This window comes from Stenella coeruleoalba, assembly GCF_951394435.1.
Source record: "Stenella coeruleoalba genome assembly, chromosome: 9".
Lineage (NCBI taxonomy): Eukaryota > Metazoa > Chordata > Mammalia > Artiodactyla > Delphinidae > Stenella > Stenella coeruleoalba.
This window is the reverse complement of record NC_137155.1, coordinates 39,799,397-39,825,994: the sequence shown is the minus strand read 5'-3', so window position 1 is coordinate 39,825,994 and position 26,598 is coordinate 39,799,397. Positions and strand designations below refer to the sequence as shown.

General features: G+C 36.1%; 1 protein-coding gene across 13 annotated transcripts in view; it reads left to right on the top strand.

The window, feature by feature from the left end:
* Window positions 1-26,598, top strand: part of ARL4A (ARF like GTPase 4A) — a 978,493-nt gene that overhangs the window by 205,055 nt on the left and 746,840 nt on the right. For 8 of the 13 annotated variants that reach the window (XR_013829837.1, XR_013829838.1, XR_013829840.1 and 5 more), the window contains one exon: window positions 2,692-2,863. Coding sequence is in view for 1 of the 13 variants with exons in the window: in XM_079931989.1 (XP_079788115.1) it covers window positions 2,692-2,844 (153 nt within the window). In the remaining 12 variants the exon portion in view is untranslated. Of the gene's footprint in view, window positions 1-2,482; window positions 2,593-2,691; window positions 2,864-26,598 lie in introns of all 13 variants that reach the window. The other 5 variants (XR_013829839.1, XR_013829841.1, XR_013829843.1 and 2 more) reach the window with 1 other exon arrangement.

Here is a 26,598-nt window from a genome sequence, read left to right as displayed (position 1 = left end):
TTTCTAAGGTTACGGAGAATGTAAATATCTATGATGAATCCTTAAAAACATAAGAAGAAATGGGAAAAATTAAATGAATATAGCTACTTATTATTCAGCTATAATACTGTCTTTTATACAGACTTATAAATCAGTGACTTTCAATAAAAAATTTCCAAACCTTAAGTAGGGGCTTGGTAATGTATTAGGGAATCATACTGGGTGTTATGTTCAATCATAAAACTCAGCTTTCTCCCAAGAAAGTCTTTTGTTCTGTATGTATGTATTGAAAACCAGATGAAAAAAAATCCTATCCGTTTTTTATTGTCTTCAGCATGGCTGGTGTTTTATCACTTGCCAAATCATGGCCACCTGTGGCTCTGACTTGGCAGCTCTGTGTTTAATAGGCCAGACATTCTGTTCACAGGAAGGGCCTCCTGAAGCCTAAGTAAAAAGCAAGTGATTCACATGACCAAGGTTCTGATTATAAGGACTTCTGAATACATAATTTGATGTGCTTTGCTTTGAGCCGACACACTATCCAGTGTTTTTGTTGGCTTCACTGCCAACGACTTTTGCACACAATTAGTATCAAGTCGTTTGATTTTCCACACAGGAAACCCGGCACAGAACAGTCAGTCCTCTAACCATATGTCTTCTCTTTTCCTATTGTTTTCATTCTGTTAAACTCCAGCCATTAACACATTAGTGGACCAATTACTGGGACATGGGACCCTCAGGAGCATAACACTCATAACCCCAAGACTCTCCCCAAATTTAGTTCAGAGGCCTTTCAGAATCACTTAAAGTGCAAGGTGAGCCTAGGTGAGTCAGTGGATAATGGGACCAGAGAGTGTAGAAGCAATAAACAGGTAAGATGTATAATTGGCTAGTTCTCCTAGAAGATTCTAAATGATGCCATATTTTCGTCTATTTTTAGTGGTTTGAAAAATGTCTGTCTTTTAAAATGGTTTCTTCTGTGCTCTGAATCTCTATGCTAAATGTGGCCTGACTTCTAACACAGAATCTAATTAGCCACTTAACCTTGGGGGAAGACAGTTGAGCTGCTCAGGTCTCAATTATCCTCACCTGTAAAACAAATGGGCTGGAGACTTGATCCTGAGGACCCTTTTAGTGGTTCTCAGTTTGGTCTGCACGTGGTATTCACATGGGGCACTCTAGAAAGTGCTGTTGCCCATGTCCTACCCCTGGAGATTCTGACTTAATGGTCTAGTATGGGTCAAAGCCTGAGTAGTAGAAAATAAAACCTTGACTGCATAGCAGAATCACCTGGGTAGCTTCTAAAATCAATGCCTAGTCTGCAGTAGTTCCTAAAACTTGCCAGGTGACTACAGTGTGCAGCCATGGCTGTGAGTCACTGTTCCAAAACAATATAATCTGTCATTTGACAAAAAACACTAAGGAGATCTGTGGATATGTTGGCGCTGCACACTGTATGCATGTAAGATTACTCATGCCATCTACACTGATTAAATTTTGCAGCCTGACATAATCCTAAGCAAACATGGTCATTCATCCATTTACTGACTACTCACTTTGCACTATGTTCTTTACTGAGTACTTATAACCATGTTTGTAATGCTGCCACTTGCATGACAAGGTTTCTTGAAATCAAAAAATTAGAAAATTTTCGATACTTTATATTATAGAGCAAAATTAAACTTCACTAAGAAGTTCATGAATACACCTATTAAACACTAACATCTAGTATACATAAACAATGACTACTAAAAAATGAGCATAATCTTTGACCTAGTAATTTTACTCCTATTAGTTGTAAGGATAAAGTACACAGAGATATACACATGAGTATCTTTTAGGTGATAAAAGATGTTTATCACATCTTTTGAAAGTAGCCCCAAGCCTCACAGAACATGCACTGTAAATTATAGTGAAATATTATTTAGTCATCATAATTTTAAATATATAATTACTGACAAAGACATATTTTCATGATAATATGATCTAAATAAATGTATATAAAAAAGATAACTGCTTTCCATTGTAGTGGGTTTAGAAATGATTTTAACTTTATAATTTTTGTTTTACTTATTTGTAATTAATTTTAATTATTCTACTATGTATTACTTATATTAAAAGTTTTAAAAATGCTTATGAGAACAAAAAACAGTTAAATGCTGAAACCAGTTTGGTTCCATTCAGAATTTATTTGACATTCATGTTTGTTTGTTTGTTTTGTTTTACCAATTTATGAAAAGCCTACTAATTACTCTGTAAAGTTTTTTGTAATTTTTGTTCTGAGAGAGATAGAGAGAGAGAGAGAGAGAGGGAGGGAGCCAGTGAGTTAGCTGGGATTTTAAGAGATATTGAGAGAAGGAAAAAAATTTACCATTCTATTATCTAATTTTCAAATTATTCTGCTTTACAACTGAGCAAAGAAAAAAACACACCCCAAAACAAACAAGCACTATAGTAGCCAGAATAATCCCTCCTCCATAGACGTCCGCATTCTAATTTCCAGAAACTGCGAATATGTTGTGTTACAAGGCAAAGGGGAATTAATGCTGCAGATGGAATTAATGTTGCTAATCAGCTGACCTTGCAATGGAGCGCATATTCGGGATGATTCAGGTGGGCCTCATGTAATCACAAGCGCCCTTATAGGCCAAGGAGGGAGGCGGGAGGTTCAGAGTGAGGCCGGTGTGAGAAAGAGTTGCTGTGTGGTTATAGGCTTTCAAGATGGCGGGAGGGCTCCTGAGCCGGAGAATAGAGGCAGCGTCTAGAAGCTGGAAAAAGCAAGAAAATGGATTTTCTCCCAGAGCCTTCAGAGAAGAACACAGCCCGGACAACCCCCTGATTTTAGCTCAGCAAGACCCGTTTTGAACTTCTGACCTTCAGAACTGTGAGTTAAGAAATTTATGCTGTTTTTGCTCATTGAGTTTGCGATAGTTTGTCACAGCAATAATGGAAACGAATGCAAGTGCTTATATGATATATATTGTGAAAAAAATACGGCCTGAAACGCTCATACTTTGGCTTGAGAGTAAACTCGTTTCTTCATTTTGCTCCCCTACTCCTAGTTAGATGAAAATTCTTACTGCTTTTCGTTATATTTGCTGCTAATCACAGTGATATTAGGGCAGCTGTGGAGCAAGAATCTGATTTTCATATAAACCTGGGAGCGTCGTCAAAGAATAGAATGCATACTATCAAGTGATGAATTGGGAAAGAATAGAAAATAATGCAAAGGATTTAATTTTTAAAAACTTAAAAGTTTTTTGTAGTAGCCGAGAGTTATTCTGTGATTTTTAAAATGGAACCAAAGAAAGGGAAAAGTTGCAAACGTTAATAGAAGTGTGAAAATTCAAAGTAATCTAGGCTAAAGAAACTATCTTCATTATGGCTTAAGGACAGGAAAATAATTACATGGTTTTGCATGAGGATCTGAAAATTTTGCTTTGTTGTGGTTCATTTGCTTGGTTGGTTTTTCAGTCGCTGAGTGATGGGGGTTTAGAGGTGGCAGTAATGTCATAAGAAAGAAATGCCAAAATTACAAAGTTAAACTCAATTCAGCTGCTGTAACCAAAATGGTGGGAATTGGGGTGTAACTGCTCAGGAATATCTGGATGTAGAAGTCAATATCTAAAGGAAATGATGACTCTGAATCATAAAATAAAAGCTGAGTGTTTGTTAACAAATTGTAATGTCATGGTTGTTTCTGAGGCAGGAGACAGTGCAACTGCCAAATACAGAAAAAGCGTTCACGTAGTGATAAAGATACGTTAGGCGTATGTGAGTGGACTTAATTGCTCTGTTTGTGATACATCCCTAGTAATTTGAGACCAGTGATTTGGTGCTTCTTACTTTTTCTTCCCAAATGGTTGAAGCTGTGGAGAGAAGGGTAAGGGTGGGAGCTGGGAGAGGGGGAAGGGCCTGGAGACCTTGAAGAGCAGGAGGGAGAAGCAGCTAGCAAAAAGGTGAGTGAATATTCCTGTCCTCAGACAACTTGAAGGATACTGCATGAACTGCAATGGGCTATAGCCAACACTTTATCACCGGCATTATTATTTAAGCTTTAAGATGTTGAATTATTTGGTAAATATCCTCAAGTGCGTCCAAAACAAACATGAGTTTTGAAGACAAAATAATCAAGTTCTAAAGTCTGAATTACTGAGGGACCAAACACAACTTCACAAGCAGGCTAATAATTTGACGTGACAGAACCTCTAGGAGACATCAGGGTAATGCCTTGGCCTTGGTGCAAGTCTCTGATACGTGACACCATGCAGCCCTATCACCCTCCACCTGGAGTCAGGAGGGGGGTGCAGTCCAGGTCACACTGTGCCACCTATAAGCTAGTTCTCTAGACTTCCCTGAGGCCTGATTTTCTCACCTATGAAACAATGATGGTGGCCATCATGGTAGTTGTAAGAATAATCAAACCAATAAAAGCAAACACCTGTAAATGCTTTTCGATATCCCCTGCTCCCTTTACTTACATTAACTAATTTTATCCTCACAACAACATCATGAAATACATTGTTCTTATCCCTGTATTACGGACGCTGGACAGAGGCGCAGAGAGATTAAGTTGCCAAATAGCATATATCTAAAAAGCAAGAGCTGGAAGATGAATCCAGAATGCTGCCTACAGATATCAAGCTCTTAACCACCACTTAGTGATGTTCCCGCCTTCTCATTGGTCTGTCATAGGGATTTAATTAGATAAACATGATGTGTATAAATAGCATCTTCGCCTTTACCCTCCTGGCTACATCTTTCCCCTCTTTTTCAAATGGTTGTTAAAGACAAAAGGGGAAATATTACCATTTTCTTGTATCGAAATACTCACTGGATTCACTTACTGTTCTTCACATGTTCTAATATTAAAATACAGTTAAACATGAACTGCAAACCTCCTCCCATAGCAGGCTTTCTCAACTTGGGCACTATTGAAATGTTGGACCAGATGATTCTTTGTAGTAGGAGACAGCTGTGCATTGTTGAAAGGTTAGCAGCATCCCTGCCCTCTTGTCCTTCGCCTACTAGAGGCCCAGAGCTGTTGGGACAACCCAAAATGTCCCCAGGTATTTCCAAATGTCCCCTGGGGAGCAAAGTCAACCACAGTTAAGAACCCTTGTTCTAAAGTAAGAAAAATTCAGTTTATCTGTTGTGGACTTTGATTATGTTAGAATGTTACTTGTTGAATGCAAGTTTGGTTTTAAAAATTCGTTTTTAATACACCTACTCTTACCCTTGATATTCTATAAATATCAATTTTCATATCTTTTACTACTGTGTTGAGGAAAGATTTGGAGAAAAGTAATTTTTACCCTTAAATGTAGGAGGAATTGGGGAAACTAGAGTAATCAAAAACACTCCTTTAAATTATTAGGTTAGCAGCTTATTTTTACATTTCCTCTTGGAAGATATGATTTCCTTGTATAGGACAGTGGCCAACAAAGTGATCTGGGCATTGGGAGTAGCAACTCTGTCAGCTACCTCATACTGTTTAAGTTAAATGAGGAGGAGGGTACTAGTGATATACTTTTACATAGTATATAGCCACTGAGTTAAAGTGTCTGTTTGATTATAGCAGAGAGTGGCTTACATTAGAGACTCTTTCCATTTTCACTAGAAAAAATTGTGTGTCCCCTCCTCCAATAGTTACAGTTCCCGCCTCTTTAACCACAGTGCTTGGGGCACAGCAGGAAAGGAGATCTAGGCACAGGGTCCCAGAGTCTGTCTTCTTGGCTCAGCACGTGAGGTTTGGGTGGTAGGTTTGTGTACACACATGGTAGGTTGGAGTCTTTCTTTTTTTTTTTTTTTTAAATACTTGGCAAAAAGCATTTCTTGCTCCCTTTCAGTGAACAAAGACTGATATTTCACCAAGAAGTTTTCTGTTTAAAATAATTAAAAGCTTATTATAACCATAATCTAAGAGCTGTGAGACGAAAATAATTTGCAGGTAAGTTTAAGTTTATGGAGTAATGGTAAGAAACAAACATAGGTGTGAAATAATTGATGCAGGAACATTTAATAGAAAAAGTACAGAAAATTCTGTATATCTTTATATCTTTAGATTTATCCATTCATGTCTGAGGTATCTTTATATCTATCATCTATCTTGCTATTCATCTATTATAAAAAGTAAAGGTCAAGCACATGTTAGAGGAGAGCTTGACACATTAAGAACTGAGTATATATTAGTTATTATCTTTATTAGCTATCACTTCCTGACTGCTTATGATAAGGATTTTGAGATGGTTAAGCTGATAGGTCAGCAAAACCGAAGGTGAACAATTGCAGTCTCATAATTGCAGACAAGAATACACCTGAGAATCTGAAAGGGAGTAAGATTTTACAACGTTTTAGGTATATATGAAATAAAAAAGTGCAAAGGGGAGGGGAAAAAGAGGAAAAGGCAGAACTAAATGCAGTAATTGGGGCACAGTCAGGATTCATTTGGGATGGAGATGGGGAAAGAGGCAAGTGCAAAAAGTGCAGGAAAACGTGGACGTGGGTATATAATAATAGAGAAGAATGAAGAAAGGGGAACTTAGAAAGGTGATACTGAATAATAAGATCATCCTTAACGTTTCTTTATTCATCACAAAGAAAAAACTTAAATTTGTAAAAAGCTCTTCCAAGAGGGCAGGGATAGAGCTCTGGTTTAGACAGCTTTAATTTAGACAGATTTCTTTAGAACAGCTTTATTGAAAGTGATTCTGGATGATCTCCCAGTAAAGCTAAGTCATTAGGAACAAAAGATTTCTGGGAAGCAAAATATTTTAAGGGATTACTGTTTTGGTTAATTAGATCTACTTGGACTTAATGAGTTCATACTCTCCTGGTGGTGTCAGTTGGGTCACTGGGTTTCATTCCTGAGGAAAATCTATTGTAAGGCAGCAGAGGAATGACAGTCAGGCCTAAAATGCCTCATGAGCTTGTAGAGACTTTAAATGTCAACCAGTACAATGTGTTGAAACGTGATAACCGGAAGATTCTGAAGGCTAAGGCCTTACATAAAACCATTAATGTCAGGGAATAATATATTATGAAAAGTCATTCTTCAATTTATGAATGAGACAACTAGAGTCCTTTTTAATACTCTTTTCAAAATATATTTCAGTATTGCTCATATGCATTAAAATAGGTTCAATTTCATTTAATCCCCAGATGGGACTTAGAAAAGGACATGTACTAATTCTCTTCTTTTTTATCATGTTCCCGATTGATAATATTATCAGTAGGAAATAAACTTACTCTGTAGTAGGAAAATTGTACCACATGTGAATAAAACTTTCAAAACTTAATGAAAAAATTTTAACTACTTTTTTTTTTTTTAACTGTATATATAATAATGATGTAGGATGCCCTTAAGGTAAAGGGATATTTCTGTAGCCAGTGTGAGGGGAGTGTGTGTATCTGACATACACTCCTAGTTAACAAAGCTGTTCACTGTGTGTTGACACACACATACATAGGAAAAAAAAATGGTTTTTTATTCATGACATTCTATGGTTTAGTTTGTTAAAATTTTATTTTTTATAAATTTGCAATATCAACACTTCAATAGGGAATGAAAAATATTTTATATAAACATTTCATAGAATTATTTTCTACTGCATAGATAACGTTGAGGGAATTTACCCTTTTAACCTTGCAAAGGCTTTTTTTATTGCATTAAAGTATAAAAATGCCCAGTGAAAATTCAACAGTCGTAATAGCATTGTGGCATTATGGTTTCTCTTAGAAATAAAATCAACTTCTCAATCTAGAAAGATCTTCTAGGGTTTACTGTTTCAAATCACTTCATAAAATTATTTTACAAATTGATTAACTTAGTTATACCATGAGGGTCAATAGGCCTTCTCGACCTTAATTGGCACAGATCTTACGGAAATTATAATGGCCATAGCTACTACCTTAGTCCAGCTCCATTGCAGAAACTTACTCTGGTAAAAATGAGTGAAGGCTTGTAAATGAAAGAATAGTAATTAAAACATGTTTTTGTTTATTTTAAAATGCTTTATCAAAATCTTCAGAGAGGTGGCTGAGGCACTGGGCAATCTCATCTAAAAAGTGATGAAGTGATCTAGCAGGTCGTGCTTGCTTGTTAGCTTCAACTCTGGTTCAAGGAATTCTAGTGAGTACCATCTTCTCGGCCTCCTCATTTCCTTGACATTTGATAGTGACATCGTGGATGAGCTAGCTCTCTCTATATTACTTTAGTCCAGTGGAAATAAATATCAAGTATTATCTGAAGGATAAATGGTAAGAGCTATGGATGTGCAAATACCTATTCTAAACACGGTGGAGGTCTGAGGTGAAACAAAGTTCGTTAAAGCCATCTTGAGATGGGCTTACTGTGATTGAGAAGTTCTTTTCTTTGTACAAAATCCATATTGATTTTTGACTGTAATCCTCTTTCCTAATGGATGCTACACTCTATCATAATAGCTATAATATAATAATAGAGTCACCATATAGATATTTTCTATTACCTTTTTGCAAGGAATTATCTAATATACTGATAAAAAAATGGCAAAGATAACAGTAAGAGTAGTTTTGGGGGAAAAAATGTTCTGTAAACATTGTTTATTTTGGGGTACATAAGTAATATCTCATTTGGTTAAATATGTCTGTTGCCTATTCAATCTATAAATATTTTAGGACTCTGATCCACATAAATCCTACATTTTTACTTGCAATATGGTCAGTGGAAATAGTTCAAGAATAGGTTCACATTATATTTCCACTGTAATGGCTCAGTAAACTCTAGCATCTGTATGGGCAGTGGCTCAAGGCTGAAGATACCAAGCCGGCAGCTGTGGAAACAGGGATATTAAAATTCTTAGAGTGGGAGTGGAGGGGAGCCTGGAAAAATCAGCTGATTCTGCATCTTCTTGTTGCAGCACAGAAGATGAATGATCGGGGTGGTTACATGCTTTTAGGTGCGGAAACCAGTAGGGAATGAGGCTCTGCTTTTTCAAACAGTAATCAATGAGGAAAAGTCAATTCAAATAATGAGAATTTCAGAAGTTTCAGAACCATGGATTAATGCTACTAAGCAGGCTTGCAGTCCATTCATCTTCTTACATTTTGATATTTAAGAGTGCAAGCAGGAAAGCTTGGAGGACATTAACCAACATAGCAGTATTTCATGAAATAGTCATTTAAGTGGAGAACTTGTGGAAAGGTACGTAGACAGAAAGGTTACTTAAAATATCCCCACAAGTATTTTTTTTGAAGCCGATGTTGGAACAAGCAGAAAACTTGCACTAGGTTGTAATTCTGTTTATTCAGTAGAATCTATCGAGTGAAAAATGACTAATGGTTTTAGTGCTAAATAATTTCAGTAATTTGATAAGGTCCTAAGAGGGAACTTTGTAGGGAATCTCTGTTTCTAGAATCCGGGTTGTGAACTTGGGTTTGAAACTGATTACCTATAAAATTCAGTGCGAAATTCTAATCTTTCAGGATGTTGTGACAGTAAATATCTCAATGACATATTTGGGTTGCTCCCAAATATAAGAAACATAATATATAAATGGTCACATTTTCTTCTATATAGAATTCTTTCTATAAAGATGATGATCTTCTGTTATCTAACTCTTTCATATTTATCCAGTTGAGAATGGATTTTAGTACGTTCCAGCCATACCAGTTCTGGAATGGAGACTGTATAGCCTGTTGCTTACCAGATCTGGCACTGAAAAAATACATAACACTCTGTTCTTTAATCCAAATTCTGTTAAGTTCTTTTTTATTAAGATTCCATTCTAGTTACTAGGTGATACTGCATTGGTATCAATACATTCCATGAGATAATAGTAATTAACCACTGAGCAAATACATTTTCCATGAAAGAATAAAATGGGGTCATGCTACCTTGGTATCAGGGCCTCTTTAACATTTTGAGACTGTTGGCTAATACCAAAACAGGGTTATAAAAATTGTGGATAATTTCAAAAATACTTTTTCTGAGTTGTGACCTGGATATCTTAGAATCCATTGACCTTGTCCTCTCCATGGAAAGCCTTGGAAGTTTCAGATGACTTCTCTCTTCAAGGCCACAGAAGATTCTGGGCTGCCTTTGGGCCATCGGTGAGCATAGACAACCTTTTCAGCAATCTCAACGCTATTACTTTTATTCCATTAGGACATATGAAACATTTTTCAAGGTGTCACTTGCCAGGTTTCTAGAAAGATTTGAGGCACTATATTCTTCTCTGAGTATCCAGATTTTTAAGGACCACGTTGCTTTATCTGTCTCCTTTTCCTCTGGGTGTAATTCTGGAGCGGGGGGCGATGTGCAGGCTGGCTTCAGAGAGACATGGGTATACAAGCTCTTACTCTGGCTGCGGCTTCCTTTTCTGTCCTCAACTCTTGGATTCTTCAGTTTAGGTTAGAAAAACTGACTCAATATATTTGAGAAGAATAAGTGAAATATATTGTGCAGGTATTTGTTTCCTTTCATCTTACTGTCTCTGCCAGAACTTTAAGTGGAAAGGTCGAGGCCTGACTCTTTACACCCTGTTCTGGATAAGCTGTGACTTCACCTGTTTGAGATGAGAGACCAAGGTTACCCTGGCTGTTTCATAAAATGGGTGTACAGTCGTGATTCAGAAGGGAATTACTCTGGTACAGCAGATATATGAGCAATGTGAAAATGTTCCCACCACATTTCCATTTACAGCTAAGCCTTTTTCATAAGAACAAAATTTGTAATATCTGTATAGTCATAAAGTAATAGGAATAAAGTCATTTGGGGATAACACCAGAAGTCTAAATTCAAATCCTTTATGGAATGTGAGGCTCAGGCAGAATTGTTCTCCTGGCCCTAAGTGTGACAGGTCTTGCCTCGACCCACTCAAACATGAAAACGGAAGTACTGATTTGGTAAATTGCACCAAAATCAGTCTATTCCCAATGTTGTGAACATGGTAAAAGTCAAACTGCAAACCAATAGAATTGGTTGCCAAATCTTCAAAGAGATAATCTGTGAGTCTACGAGGCATATATAGGTCATCAAATTTTGCCAAGAGGTTGGAAAGGCAAGGTTGGTGTTCTTGTGTGAAGTGACATTTGTTATGTAAAGCAATAAAGTATATAATTTGAGACTAAATGCTAAGCTGTTTGACAAAGCCAGTGAAGAAGGAAAATCCATCTTTGCTTTCAATTTCTTTTAGAAAGTCCTTTCCCCCCTATCTTTTTGCGTGTATGCTCACCATTCAGATTTTCAAGGTTTTTAATTTTCCACCATGATTACATTGTCTGGAACAGTAAGCAGCTAGATTAGAATAGTATAAATATATTTTTTTCTGTGAAATTAAGATATTTGTATAATAGTCACCCAGCTTTTATGAGAGGAAGAAGAAAATAAATATGTCTGGGGCTTTCAACTATCTTTATATGGTCTCATTACTACTGCTAAAATATATCAAGTAGAATCCCAATTCCTGTGTAGAAAACACATTGGCGGTCTCTTCTTCTCTAGAAAGCTCATTAATACCCTGAAGATCCAACACTGTTATTATACTCTTCTCTTGATAGACTTAAACCACATCTCCTATAAAAAGAAATGTAAGCAGGCAATTCTTCACACAGCACAGGCAGAAAGTTAAAATTGTATGCAATCAAATAACCCAGAGGAGGCTTCCCTGGTGGCGCAGTGGTTGAGAATCCGCCTGCCAATGCAGGGGACACGGGTTCGTGCCCCGGTCCGGGAAGATCCCACATGCCGCAGAGCGGCTGGGCCCGTGAGCCATGGCCGCTGAGCCTGCGCGTCCGGAGCCTGTGCTCCGCAACGGGAGAGGCCACAACAGTGAGAGGCCTGGGTACTGCAAAAAAAAAAAAAAAAAAAAATAACCCAGAGATATTCTAAGCTTTTACTATTATATCCCTTTTTTCATATGTATCTTGTCTTTGCTTTTTTACTTTATTTCCTGTTTACTTCTATTTATAATTGGACTTTAAACTCAGTATTGTATCTATGTTATGAACCCATATTGTTAAATATCCCTCAAAAGTGTGATTTTTAAACAATGGAGGTATGATAGCTCAGTAGTATGGATGTATCATGTTATTTTTCAACCATTTTATAATATGTGATGTTTAGGATATTTCTAATGTGTTATAAATGGCTCTGTAAAAATACCCTTGTTTCTTTGTGCATTTTTCCAATTAGTTGTTTGGGGGTAAGTTTCTGGATTTGGAACTAGTAGGTCAGAGTTAGGAGCGTTCTTAGGATCTTTGATAGATACTAAGTTGCTCTCCAGAAGTTTTGTACTGATTTAAACTTCCACAGGCTACAGTTACTTTAAGAGTTGAAGTTAAATGGCTCTGCAGGTCAGCATTCTGCCTGCCAGAGGAAGATGTTTTATTAGGATTTGGTGGGATAATTTATAATTCACATGGTATTGATTATTATTGTTACATTAACGTACACCTGGCATTCTGTTTGGGGGGAGGGGCTATGCATTATGCAAGGAGAGAAAGATTAGTTTTTGTCTGTATTTCCTTAAATAGAAAAAGATTGCTGTTTAAATGAAACACAAATAGCTCACATATCCATATAAACAAGTATCATCCCAATCCACACTCCCAGTCCAGCCCTCTGACGTTATTCCAGAAACTTTTAGAACTTCTGACGATTCAGGAAACAGTTATCTTCTGTGCTCAGGTTGTATATAATTCCTGGGATACTCATACTTGGTTGAGGTCCTTCTCAATATTCATGCTTTCTTCAAATCCATTTCCTTGGCAAAACCTTCCAAGAGATTCTTCAACTATTTAGTTAGAATCAGTTACTCATTGCTCTGTTTTACTTCTGATAATACCTTTCTTTTACCTGATTTAAATACTTATTTTCAAAATTTTCCACAACTGGATTGTAACTTACCAAATAAAGCATTAAAGGTTGTATTCACAGCACTGTCTAGCCCAGAACTTTGTATGTATGAAATGTTCAGTAAAGCGTTGATTGAATTGAACTGAAATGACGTAATGACATGATAGTATCTGTCTTATCCATCCATTTAAGTAAGTCTCTATCTGTTACGTTGCAGGAGTTGAACTAATTCCATCTTATAGTAGTGGTACAAGTTAAGAAATAGGCTTTACTGGGAAAAGGAAAATTTCATATAGAGAAAGGAAAGCATGAGTTTCTGTGATCCCCACATCATGTGGTTGAGAGCCACACAGAGGATGGGGCACAGCTGTGTGGATGTGGATTCTGATGCACAGACCTCACCCCAACTTCAGTTACTCTCCTTTCTTGTGGTACAGTTCTGAGAACCATCTCACCTGTGGGATAATACACACCAGGTAGTCTGGATTTGGGGTATCAGCTGTTAAATAAGTTACCTGGGAATGCCAACTGCTCATGACCAGGAGACTTTGGACCAGTGGGATATTGTGGTCCCTCATGCTGGGAGAAGGGAAACGTTGGTTCCTTTGGAAGCTGAGTTTAAGTGCAGTCTTCCAATTGGGGTATGGAGAGAAGCACCTCTTTCTTTTTCCAGCATCCAAAAGGTTTCTAACACTGGCCACCCAGAATGGTCTCCCAGGTCATTTTCAGACCACTCAGTGTTCCGTCAACCGCTTTCTTTCATGTAGGTCACCTTTCGAGGCATACACCAATAACCCTTCTATCTGTTATCCTTACATTTCCATGACTTGTTTTTCCAGCAAACATTTAAGTGTTATTATATATTAGGTGCTATGATAAGTGAAGAAATAAAAAATGACAGTCTTTGCACAAAGTGCTTGCTGTCCAATGGAGCTCTGTTCTGATGTAATCAATTCAGGAAGCAAGCTTTGAAATTTTTATGGCTAAAATAGAGTTATATTAATTTTTAAATAAGTAATTTACTAGTCAAATTAACATGGAGAATAAAGCCAGTTGTGGTAGATAAGATGGAAGTATTACAAGTATTTGTGCTCAACAGTCACCTCTGACTGTAATCCATCTTGCTTGACAATTCTGCTTTTCTCTTAAATGAAAAGTCCTCTTAACTTTTAACTCAGGCCCTATACCTGGGGAGCCTCTTTGTAAATTCAAGACTTACATGGATATATAGTCATTTCTGTAATGAAAACTAAAATCATGATACTCAAAATATATCCATTTAAGTTTCTCTAAATTTCCAAGAATTATAAACAATGAGATACATGAAGACAAACTATTTGCAGTAATAAAACTTGATATACTAAGAGTCCATAGATGAGCTTTTACCTAACTATGATGATACATATGTGTAATCCTGGTGTCTCCGTGGTTTCCATCCCAGCTGCTCAGCTCTTTCCAAAGCTGAGGCACACTGATGTGTGAGGTGTCCACATCTCCAACCCCTAGACTTTCCTCATTGGCTAACCTGATCCTCACTGCACACTGGGTAGCAAAAATTAAACCCTTTTTCCCTAGGGTGCAACAAACAGGTTATTCCTGGGTTAGATTTACTAAAGGACTTGATAAAAATCACTAACATACGCTTGAGGGCAAACAAAGCAAAAAACAACACATGGGTATTATTATGGTCAAGATATAGAAGGTAGGTTTACAACCACACTCAATGGATTTAGTACTTCTTATTTGAACACTCAGTCTTTGTGACTCTGTATTTTACATGTCTTCTTTTGGGAGTAAGTGGATGCCCTGTTTGGAGACTATCCGTAGGACTAGGCCCCAGCTTCGCAGTATCTTTGAATGAATTTGAAATAGGTCATCAAATGTTCTCATAACTGTCTGTGGTATATGTGAAAGAATCTGGCAAAATCAGGACTATGATTAGAGCTGGTATCTGATAAATTCCAGTGGGCTTCACTCAGTAGGCTTCCTGTAAATGTTAGAAGATGAGAACAATGTTGTTTTGATATTAGGAAAATTTGTAGTTGAAGCTTTTATCTAGAAATAATAAAGTTCTTGGTAAAACACAACCTCATTAATCTTTAGTCTTATTAACATTTTTTAAAAGAATAGATAAATATTAAATAAGGTAAACTTTCTTTTCAGACAGTTTTCCCTAGATTTACCGTTTGGTACTTGGATTAAATCAATGAAAGATGAAGAAAGTATACTGGTTAATTCAATCTCTTTTTGACAAAGTGAAAGGTAAGACTTGGATACAGGAGGAATGGTTGGTTTATTTGTATCCAGCACCAGCATCAACTGGGCACTGTCTGCCAGGCCCCTCAGGGATGTGGAGGCGAGTGGAAGTCGTTATCATGTCACTGAACTCCTGAGCCGCCTGCTTCCTGGACAGCCACAGTGATCCTCCGAACTCTGGCAAATCTGAGGCTCTATTTCAAACGCACTTACTCAGCACACAGGATTAGGATCCAGACAACCAGGTTAGCTAGCTCAGTGACCTTAGATAATTGTTTATCTATCTGATTTTAAGTTAATTCAGGTACAGAATGAGAATAAGGGTAACATCTATACCTTATTCTCTAACCTAACATCTTTGTTACGCTAAAGCCAATTTAGTACTTAAAGCTACCGTACTCAGAGCACTTACTATGTAGAAGCTATTATGCTTAAAAATTCTTATAGTGGGGCTTCTCTGGTGGCACAGTGGTTGAGAGTCTGGCTGCCGATGCAGGGGACACGGGTTCGTGTCCCGGTCTGGGAAGATCCCACGTGCCGCGGAGCGGCTGGGCCCGTGAGCCATGGCTGCTGAGCCTGCGCGTACGGAGCCTGTGCTCCACAACGGGAGAGGCCACAACAGTGAGAGGCCCGCGTACTGGGGAAAAACAAAACAAAACAAAACTCTAATAATGGAATGTAAAGGTATGTGGTTCCAAAAGGGAAAGTGAAAGATTGCCTGGAAGTTTGGCAGAGTTTTTGCAGGGAGTAGGGATGACTAAACTGACTCTTGAAAGTTACCCAGAATTCTACTTGTAAGGAACAATCCAGGAGGCTGATAAACTTTTATTTCTACCTTCTATTTTAATATGTTTTTATCTTAGTTTTTTAAAATTTTCTGAATTAATATATATAAATCACTGAGCTCAGCATCCTGGCTCCAAGTACTTCTTACTCAACAAGTATTAGTTCCATTCTTTCCCATCCCCACTTTTCTTCTCTAGCTAGCATGTCTGTGAGAGGTGGGTTAGGAGGGAGTTAAAGATGATGGCCCTTGAAAGAGGAACAGGATTTCAGCATGCAGTGATGGAGGAGGAACAGCCCTGAGGGTGGAAGAGTCCCGCTTAAAGGCATAGAGATGGGAAGCATGTTCAAGAAATAAAGCTCTGCTGTTTGAACTATAAAGTACCCCAAAGTGAAAGGTGAGGATATCAGGTTAAAATAATAGGATAAACGCAGATAATCATGGATTTGCAATGCCAATTTAGATAATGATTGTCAAATAAGAGCAAAAGGACATAGGATTTCTTATGTCAAATAAAGAGCATTTATCACTCATTTAGATGGGACCAGTAAGGATGTGAAGACACCTACATATTTAGAAACAGGAATTATGCTAATATCATCCTCAGGAGAAAAATGTGTGTAATACGAGACAGAAAACCATCTGAGATTGAATTGCCTCCTTAGAAATCCTTTTTTTCCTTCTTATTTTTAAATAACTCATTCATTATTTGGTACACTGTAGGAAATACTATTCTTTATATGGATATTATTTCAGAGACAAAATGCTTTAAAAATGCTGTTGTGAGTTACATAATGATTACGAACCTGAAAAACGATTTCATTATGTAAAATGTATTTACATACACATTAATGTTAAAAGGATTCTAATGTTTTAGAAAGTCATACAAGATGAACCTTAGGAGAAAATCACTGAAATGGGTTGCATTTCAAATTTTAGACTATATAAAAAATTGTCAGTTTGCTATAATTATGCATGGAAGACAATTTTTGATACTAGCCTATTTGAAATCTTTTCATTAAAATGTTTTTTAAAAAACACATCAACATAGAGACATTGTAGAAATGAGTGTTTTAATGAGAGGTACTAGATCTGAACATTACATGGATCTTGCCTGTTGTTCAATGTGTATGCTTTTTAGGTTGGCGAAGACATATCTTAATGAACCAGTGATTTTTTTTATGGTATTAATAGCCTGAATCTCTTAAAGGGAGACAAAGGATCCCAGCATGATATACCTGAATTTAGATAGAACTCTTTTTAAGCTTGGATAGCAGCTCTGTGAGCAGTGTGCTGCAGTAGAAATGGACTTGGAATTGAACAAGGATTACAGGGTTCTAGACTCATCACCTGCTATTTAATCTTGTGGCTTGGGCAGATCTGAGCCCCCTTTTTGTCTTCTCTAATGACGACACCAGCGCTTACATAGTTTTTGTGAGGACTAAAATAAAAAATAATTACTTTTTACTGTGTGAGAATGCTACTGAGTACTAAACAGACGTGACAAATTGAAGTACATTTGGCACACAAATGGATTGGCTGCCTCCAGAATTTGTTTCACAATAAATACACATGTTGAAATTCTTTGAAGAACGTTTCATGCATTTATCAATGTCAACAGATTGTTACTGTGAATGTTATAAAACACCTTGGTTTAAATGAAGTATAAGATCATGTGCCATCCCCAAATTTAGGAAGTAGAGGGAAAAAAATGTTTCAAAGTTGTATCTCTTTGTTTAAGAAAGACCCAGATTATCAACCAACGTGACAATAATGAGCTAACATCACCATCACAATCTACTTTACGAATGTGTGAACCTTCAGAATATAGTACTTAGGGCCACAGGTACCGAATCTTAAACCTGAAAAGGAGTCATCTTGACTCTTACTAATTTACAAAAACTTTTGCTGCACAAATTGGGCGGGCTGAGGGAGAGAATCTATAAACTATTATTAATCATTTTTAACACTAGTTTTCAAGCCAACTGATCAAATTAAATTTTATTTTCATACCAGGCGAGATAATGTGGTGAGATTCATGAGCAATCAGTTCAACTCTCTTCAGAAGATGGAAAATGGCATGTTTAGAATCTGGTTACCCAGAAATATTGCTTGAATTTGTAAGTGTGATCTGACACACTGGACCACTCTTACATTCTGAAACTACCATGAACATTATTTGAAATAAAACAATTTTGCTTATTCACATAGAATAAAAGAACTATGCTTTATAAGAGTTAAAGGTGGCTACTAAGATTGCATAAGGAACACTTAGATGAAAAATTGATGTAAGAAAAGGCAGTATAGTCTTCAGGGATGATCTTTGGGATCTGTATATTGCTATAAAATAGAAGCTTAAAATCTTTAATTTGTCAAAAAGTATGAATCTGTGAGCAGCAAACGTGGGTAGGAAAACTCCTGGATGCCAGGGAGGAAAAAAGGACAAAAGAATTAGGGGTAACAGTGTCTGGGGCTCACACAGGAACAAAAACAGGGTCTGATCCCACCTGCCAGAATGGAAAACCTCAACATAGACAAGACCTTGGGTAAAGAACACAGAGGCGTTGTCCTGGGCTTAGTAGTGGGGAAAAATTAGGCCTGAATGAGCAATACATCTAATACATGTTCAGAAGTTTGAATGAAAAATGTGTTGTTTTGCATGTTGAGTTCAGAGGTTTAAAAAAATGTTTCATGTCGCAGTTGTAACATGCAGTTTATATGACTTACAAAAATACTTGTTAGCTGTATTAGCTTCATTATCTTGCTAATAATTATGTCACAGTGAGAGAGAGTTAGCTAACATGTGGTGTGCTGCTTTATCAGAAAACAATAGCGATCTTATTTTATTTGATACACTTGCCCTGGCATCTTGCCCTCAGATAACCAGTGACTTTTAGCCTGGTTAATTAATTTCTGGAACTCATTGCCCATAACCACCTCAGAAAGTCCACATTTTATAGACTGAGCCTTAATAAAATTATATCCTAGTACTAACATTCTTGAAATGTTCCCTTTTTCTAGAATTGGTACTTTTCTGTATAATAATTTGTTTGACTACAGTAAAAAAACGGTAATTAGATTCAAGGAATATATCATTTCACTGAAGAAAATATTAAAAAGTTATAGTCATTCAAGAAATACCTGAATTTATAAGTATTAAAATGATTCATAATAAAAATATCTCAGAAGAGTGAGACATACGCTTATGTTTCATGCTATTGCTCCATGAGTTGAACATATGAACAGTTCTACCTGAGCCTTGCTTGCCCTGTAAGGAAACATTGTAAAAGCTTTGGCGTGTTTGGTTTTATGTGGGGTGCAAGCTCAGACTTCAATTAAAAAACTGTTGCTGATCAATAACTATTGCATTAAAGGATGTATTTACAAGACTTTCACAGACATGTCTAGAAATGGCAAATGATTACAAGTTTTACTCCAAACTAAGTAGTCTGATAGTACAAGTGAGTGTTCACCAGTGTGTTAAAATTTTCTGGTATATATTAACTATAAATTACTTTAATATGCAGGTTAAAATACTTACTCTAAACAAAAATCAAACATTAGTAGAAAGAAACCCTGAGGCACCCCTGCAGAATCTTTGGAATTTGGAGAACACAGTTCTAAATCTATACAAGTTGAAAGACTTCTTCAGTTTAGCATGGGGCTACCTTTCCTAAATCTTCACTCCACAGTTTTATTGGGGGTGAGTGGAAGGGGAGGTGCTTTGCTTAAAATTCTAGGTATTATTTTTCTTAAGATATGAAAGCAAACATGTAAAAATTGAAATAGCATTGAATAACATTCTGTAGCAATAAGTTTTAAAATCATATATCAAATTTTATTGGAACCTGATATATTATTTTAAAAGTTATATGTAGGTATAGGAAATAAAACTTTTTATGTGGTAAGTTAGTAAATTTCAAAGATAATTGAGGAAACAGGAGACTGTCATATCGATAAATATTACAATCTGTGTGAATTGTAATACATTTCTGGTGAGTCTTCAACTGCTCTATTCAGCAGGCAAATGTCTTTTATGTTAGTAGACAAAGAAGCTTTTCTAAAGGAGAAAATAAAAAGTTTTAAAGTCACTTCTAAAGCCACCATTCTGCTTAGGAAATTAGTGTCAGATTTAGTTACTGTAGTAACCGATGGTTGTGTATCTTTGACACATTAAAATAGATTGTTGCTGAAATCATGCTCTAGGACAAATTTATTTGAGGGTGAATTATGATTCTATGTAATACTGGTAGCTAAATTTCCCATATTTAATGGAAAATTCCATGTAGTAAGGAGTTCTTAATTAAAATGGTATTAATAAGTGGAGAACTGTGGAGAGAATATTATAAATTCATGTTTGAACATTTCTTCAGCGGTTTTCCTTCAACAGAAAGCATGTGCAGTCTTTGAGGGTTCCCTTCATCTAGTAATTCACAGAAGGGGAGGGTTTTAGTTTTTTCAACCTCCTCTCCAGAGGCAGCCTTTTCCTCTGCTGCTCCATCCTGTCCTGGAGCCTTCCTTGCCCACCACTGCTGGGAATTCAGGGCATGCACTTTAGTCTTCTCTCAGTGCCATCACTGACAGTCTGGATGGTAAGGAATATTTCCTGTAATCTCTCTGTAATTGCAAACTTCATATAACTCACTGACTACTTTCTCTCTACGTACGTCTAGTGTACAATGTTTCTTCTCTCTTGGCTGACATTTTCTCGTATCCCTTGTTTTGTGCAAGGATGAAAAATGATATGAACTTCCACCCCCAAGGGATATTATGACTGGTTAGTCGGTGAAGAAGGGAAATTTTGGTTTCTTTGGAATCCTGGGATATTTTTAGTACCCTAGAAATAACACTCTTCTCATATGCAGCAATCCCACTTGTGGGCATATACTCAGAGAAAAGCAGAATTCAAAAAGACACATGCACCCCAATGTTCATTGCAGCACTATTCACAATAGCCAAGACGTGGAAGCAACGGAAATGTCCATGGACAAATGAATAAAGAAGATGTGGTACATAAATACAATGGAATATTACTCAGCCATAAAAAGGAACAAAATTGGGTCATTTGTAGAGATGTGGATGGACCTAGAGTCTGTTATACAGAGTGAAGTAAGTCAGAGAAGAACAAATTATCGTATATTAACACATATATGTGGAATTTAGAAAAATGGTATAGATGATCTTATTTGCTAAGCAGAAATAGACATACAGATGTAGAGAACAAACAATACCAATGGATACCAAGGGGGGTGGTGGGATGAATTGGGAGATGGGGATTGACATATATACACTGTTGATACTGTTTATAAAATAGATAACTAATGAGAACCTACTGTATAGCTCAGGGAACTATACTCAATGCTCTGTGATGACCTAAATGGGAAGGAAATCCAAAATAGAGGGGAGATATGTATACGTATAGCTGATTCACTTTGCTGTACAGTAGAAACTAACACAACGTTGTAAAGCAGCTATACACAAATTATACCCCCCCCCCAAAAAAAAAACTTGAGCCTGCAAAAGCAAAATAAATAAGCTGAGCAAGATTTAAAATTTAAAAAAAAGCAAAACAAGCAGTTCCATGCATTAACTCATGACTAAGATACACAAGTGATGAATTAGACTCAAGCTAGAAATTCTAAATATCATAACTAAATTTATTATGAAGTTGTCACAAAACAGCCCATTCTGCTTTTTAAGTTGTTGGTGGACATGGGGACCTCTAGGAAGCATAAGCAAAAGAAACTTCAGGATAGATAAAGGGAAGAAGGAAAGGGGACCTGTAGGAGGACATTCTATCCAGCTGGCACCATTGAGCAAAGGTCACTTCTTGTTTCCTCTTCTTGGTTTAAAAAAAAAAAAAGTGTCTCTAGTTTACGATTTTTCCTGGCTTTGGGTTTTAATTATTTTTTGTGTAAAATTTCTAAGAATATGCTAATATTTGGTTTCATCTCAAAGATTTAGAATGTGTGTTTTTTTTTTTTTCCTGAGTCCCGCTCTGACCTTTCTTAAAGGGTGATGAGGTGTTAATGTTATTGACATTAAGTTCCAGAGTAAAATAAGGGGCAGCATCTGTAGCCTTTGAAAAGAATATTAGTCCTTACCTAAACTTTAGGAGCCATTAAATCAGATGATGAATCTGCCAAGAAATAAACAGCATGAAGGAAAATATTAGAAAAAACTGACTTTACCTGTTTCTAGAAGCACAGGTTTGTATGTATGTGATAAATGTTACTAAATAGAAGATCTTCTTTAGTACAAGAGGTGCTTGGGCATTAGATGTTTACCCATATTTAGTCATTGTATGGCTAATGTCTTGAATCATAAGTATGGAATCTAAGAAGTGTGGTTATTAATATATATGAGTGGGCTAGGATCTTAGATCGTGCTGGAATGTGTGCTGGAATAAAGTTAAAATTTAGAGTAACGTAAAAAATGGGATGATGATGAGTAGATTTTAAAATGTCTTGGAACACTGATATTCATGTGCCACGTCATTTCTTTATACTCATGTCTGATATGGTAATGTAGGTAATAGTTAGGAAATCAAAATTTTAATTGAAGTATAGTTGTATAACATAGTGTAAGTTTAAGATATACAATGTGTTGATTTGACATTTATATATTGAAATATGATTACCTCTGTAGTGTTAGCTTATAGTTCTATCCTGTCACATAATTATCATTTCTTTTTTGTGGTGGGAACAATTAAGATATAGTCTTTCAGCAGCTTTGAAATTTATAATGCATCATTGTCTATCATCACTGTGCTGTGTGTTAGATCTTTAGGACTTATCTACTGGTTGCAGTTTTGTACCCTTAAACAATATCTCCCCACCTCTCCTACCTCCCAGCCCCTGGTAATTATCATTCTACTGGTTTTACAAGGTTGGTTTTTTTTAAGAGTTCACATACAAGTGGTATCAGAAAGTTTTCACCTTTATCTCTCTGACTTGTGTCACTTAGCATAATGTTCACAAGGTCTATCCATGTTATCACAAATGGCAGGATTCCCTTCTTTCTCATGGCTGAATAATATTTCATGGCATCCATGTACAATAACTTCTTTATCCATATACACAACTTCTTTATCCCTTCATTGATGGGCACTTAGGTTGTTTCCGTTTCTTGACTATCGTCAGTGATGCTGCAATAAGCATGGGAGTACGTATCTCTTTGAGGTAATGATTTCATTTCCTTAGGACATACACTGAGAAGTGGAATCGCTGGATCATAAGGTAGTTATATTTTTAATTTTGAGGACTCTCCGTATTGTTTCCCACAGTGACGGAAACAATCTACTTTCCCACCAACAGTGTACTAGGGTTCCCTTATCTCCACACTTGCTAGTTCTCGTTGTCTTGATGCCAGCCATTCTAACAGGTGTGAGGTGGTGTGTCATTGTGGTTTTGATTTGAATTTTCTTGATTAGTGATGTTGAGCATCTTTTTATGTACCTGTTGCCCATTTGGATGTCTTATTTGGAAAAATGTCTATTCAGATCCTTTGCCCATTTCTAACAGACTTTTTTGTTGTTGAGTTGTGTAATTTATATATTTTGAATATTAACCCCTTATCAGATAAATGACCTGCAAATATTTTCTACCACCTGATAGGTTACCTTTTTATTTTGTTGATGGTTCCCTTTGCTGTGCAGAAGCTTTTTAGTTTATTGTTGTCCCACTTGTTTTCTGCTTTTGTTGCTGTGCTTTGGGTGTTGTATCCAAAAAAATCATTGCCCAGTCCAATGTCAAGGAGTCTCTTTTATGTTTTCTAGGAGTTTTATGGTGTTAGGTCTATTGTAAGTCTTTAATATACTTAATTTTTGTGAGTGATGTGAGATGGGGGTCCAATTCCATTTTTTTGCACATAGGTTATCCAGTTTTTACAATGCCATGTTGTTGAAGCTATTATGTCCCCATTGAGTGTTTGTGGATCCCTTGTCAAATTCTAATTGACCATATATGTATGGGTTTGTTTCTGGCTCTCTATTCTCCTTTGGATCTATGTGTGTTTTTATGTAAGTACTATACGGTTTGAATTCTAATAGCTTTGTAGTGTAGCTAGAAATCAGGAAGTGTGATGCATCTGGCTGTGCTGTTCTTCTCAAGATTGCTTTGTCTATTCAGGGTCCTTTGTGGTTCCATACACATTTTAGAATTGTTTGCTGTTTTTCTATCAAAAATACCATCGGAATTTTGATAGAAATTGCATTGAGTCTTAAGATGGCTTTGGGTAGTATGGACAGTTCAACAATGTTCTTCTGATCCATGAACATGGGATATCTTTCCATTTGTGTATCTTCTTCCCTGTCTTTCATGAAGGTCTTTTAGTTATTATTGTACAGGTCTTTGACTTCCTTTGTTAGATTTATTCTAAAAATTTTACTCTTTTTGATGCTATTGTAAATGGGATAATGTTCTTTATTTCTTTCAGATATTTCATTGTTAGTGTATAGAAATGCACCTGATTTCTTTGTTGATTTTTATAACCTGCAACTCCACTGAATTCTTTAATTAGTTAGAAAAGTTTTTTGGTTGAATCTTTTGGATTTTCTATATATAAGATCATATTATCTGCAAATAACTACATTTTTACTTCTTTTTCGTTTGGATGCCTGTATTTTCTTGTCGCGCTTAATTGACCTACCTAGTACTTCCAGTACTATGTTGAAAGAGTGGTGAGGGTGGGAACCCTTGTCTTTTTCTGATCTTAGAAGAAAAACTTCTGATTTCTTACCATTGAGTATGATGTTAGCCAATATGTTGAGAGTTTTTATCATGAACGGATGTTATATTTTGTTAAATGCTTTTTCTGTATCTATTGAGAAGATTATGATTTTTATCATTAATATCATGTTTCATCACATTTATTGATTGGCATATATAAACTACCTTTGAATCTCAGGGATAAATCCCACTTGGTCATGATGTATAATCCTTATAAGGTTTGCTAATTAAGCAACTTGCCAATTATATGTTTTGATAATACTTAAAGAAATTTTGCATCTGTTCGTTAGGGACATTAGTCTATAGTTTGCTTCTCTTGTAGTGTCCTTATATGATTTTTGTATCAGGGTTATGCTGGCCTCATAGGATGAGTTTGGGAGTATTCCATCCTCTTTAATTTTTTTTTTTTGGAGAGTTTGAGAAAGATTGGCAATAATTCTTTAACTGTTTTGTAGAATTTGCTTGTGAAGCCATCTTTTCTTGGTTGGGAGGTTTTTTTGATAATCTTATCATTCTTCTGGATCAGTTGCTAGTCTACTCAGATTTGCTATTTCTCACTCAATCTCGGTAGGCTGTATGTTTCTAAAAATTAATCCACTTCTTCTAGGCTACCTGATACGTTGGAATATAATAGTTCACAGTTGTTGCTTATGATCCTATGGATTTCTGCAGTGTCGGTGGTAATGCCTCCTCTTTCATTTCTGATTTTGAATCTATCACAAATTACAACTGTTACTTCTGATTTTGAATCTTTGTCCAATTATAGTTGTCGTTACAATTTTCTTTAAGGGGAACTTCTATGATTATTTTTGATGAGCTGTACTTATTCCATTGCAATGGCTCAATTATAGTGTACTCTTTAGTACAATGCATTTAATATTTGTTTCTTAGTAACAAGGATGATACAGTACACAGAATATGCCCAACAAATGTTTGTTCAATTTGTCTTTGATGCCGTTGAATAAATGAATTGCCTCAGCATTTCTGTAGTGACACATCCTCATTTCCCTTCTAACTATATTTTCATTCTTTGTTTTGGTCCTGACTTTGGAAGTCATGCCTCTAACGAGAACACAGCATTTCTATTCTGGAGCAATTTGAAGGTACCTCAATATTTGCATTTTGCACTATTGGTTGGTCTGTTTTACTGTTTTCTCCCCTGCCAGCAAGATAATTTTTTTAAATTAAATTTTTTGGAGTAATTCCTGCTGGTGAATTCTAAAGGCCACCAATAGAATTTTAGGCAAAATACATACAGTGAATTCTTTGACAAAGTCATGGTAATAGTATTAGTGTGCCCTCTCTTTTGAGGTGATAAAAACGGTCTAAAATCACTGTGGTGATGGTTGTTCATAACTGTCACTATACTGAAAACCATTAGATTGCACTTGGAGTGGATGATATCATATGTGAATTATATTTCAAAGCTGTTTCTAAAAAATGAACTTAATACTTATTGTCTGAGAAATAATGCATAGAAATACTTGGCACTATGCCTCAAACATAACATGCATGTAATAAACACTGCTATTGACAATACTACCTCATAACCAAGGTACATAGACACTTCAAACCTTTTTATTTTATTCTGTTTCTGGGTTTTCTCATTTATGTCGTCTATTCCTATATCTTTCTACACACTATAGTACCTAATGACACCTACAGCCAGAATTTGCCTGTACTGGAACTTGTCAGTAAAAGAAATGAATGCTCGTGACCCTTTATCTTGCCCACAAAATATATTTGTTTACAATAAGGCTGTTTTAGCGATGTACAGCTTCAAAGCTACAAAGGGAAGGTAACTTTTCTGTCATGTTTCAACTTTAAATGAAATGAAGTTTTTTGTGTTTACATTTTATTCAGGTATATTTACATTTTTCATTGTACTTTTTAATAAAAAATAATCCAAAATTGTATGTGCAAATTTCTAATTATTGTTACCTTAAATGGTGTTTATATAGCTAATTTTAATATATGTTATTTATGTTGCAATTATAATGCCATAGGACTAT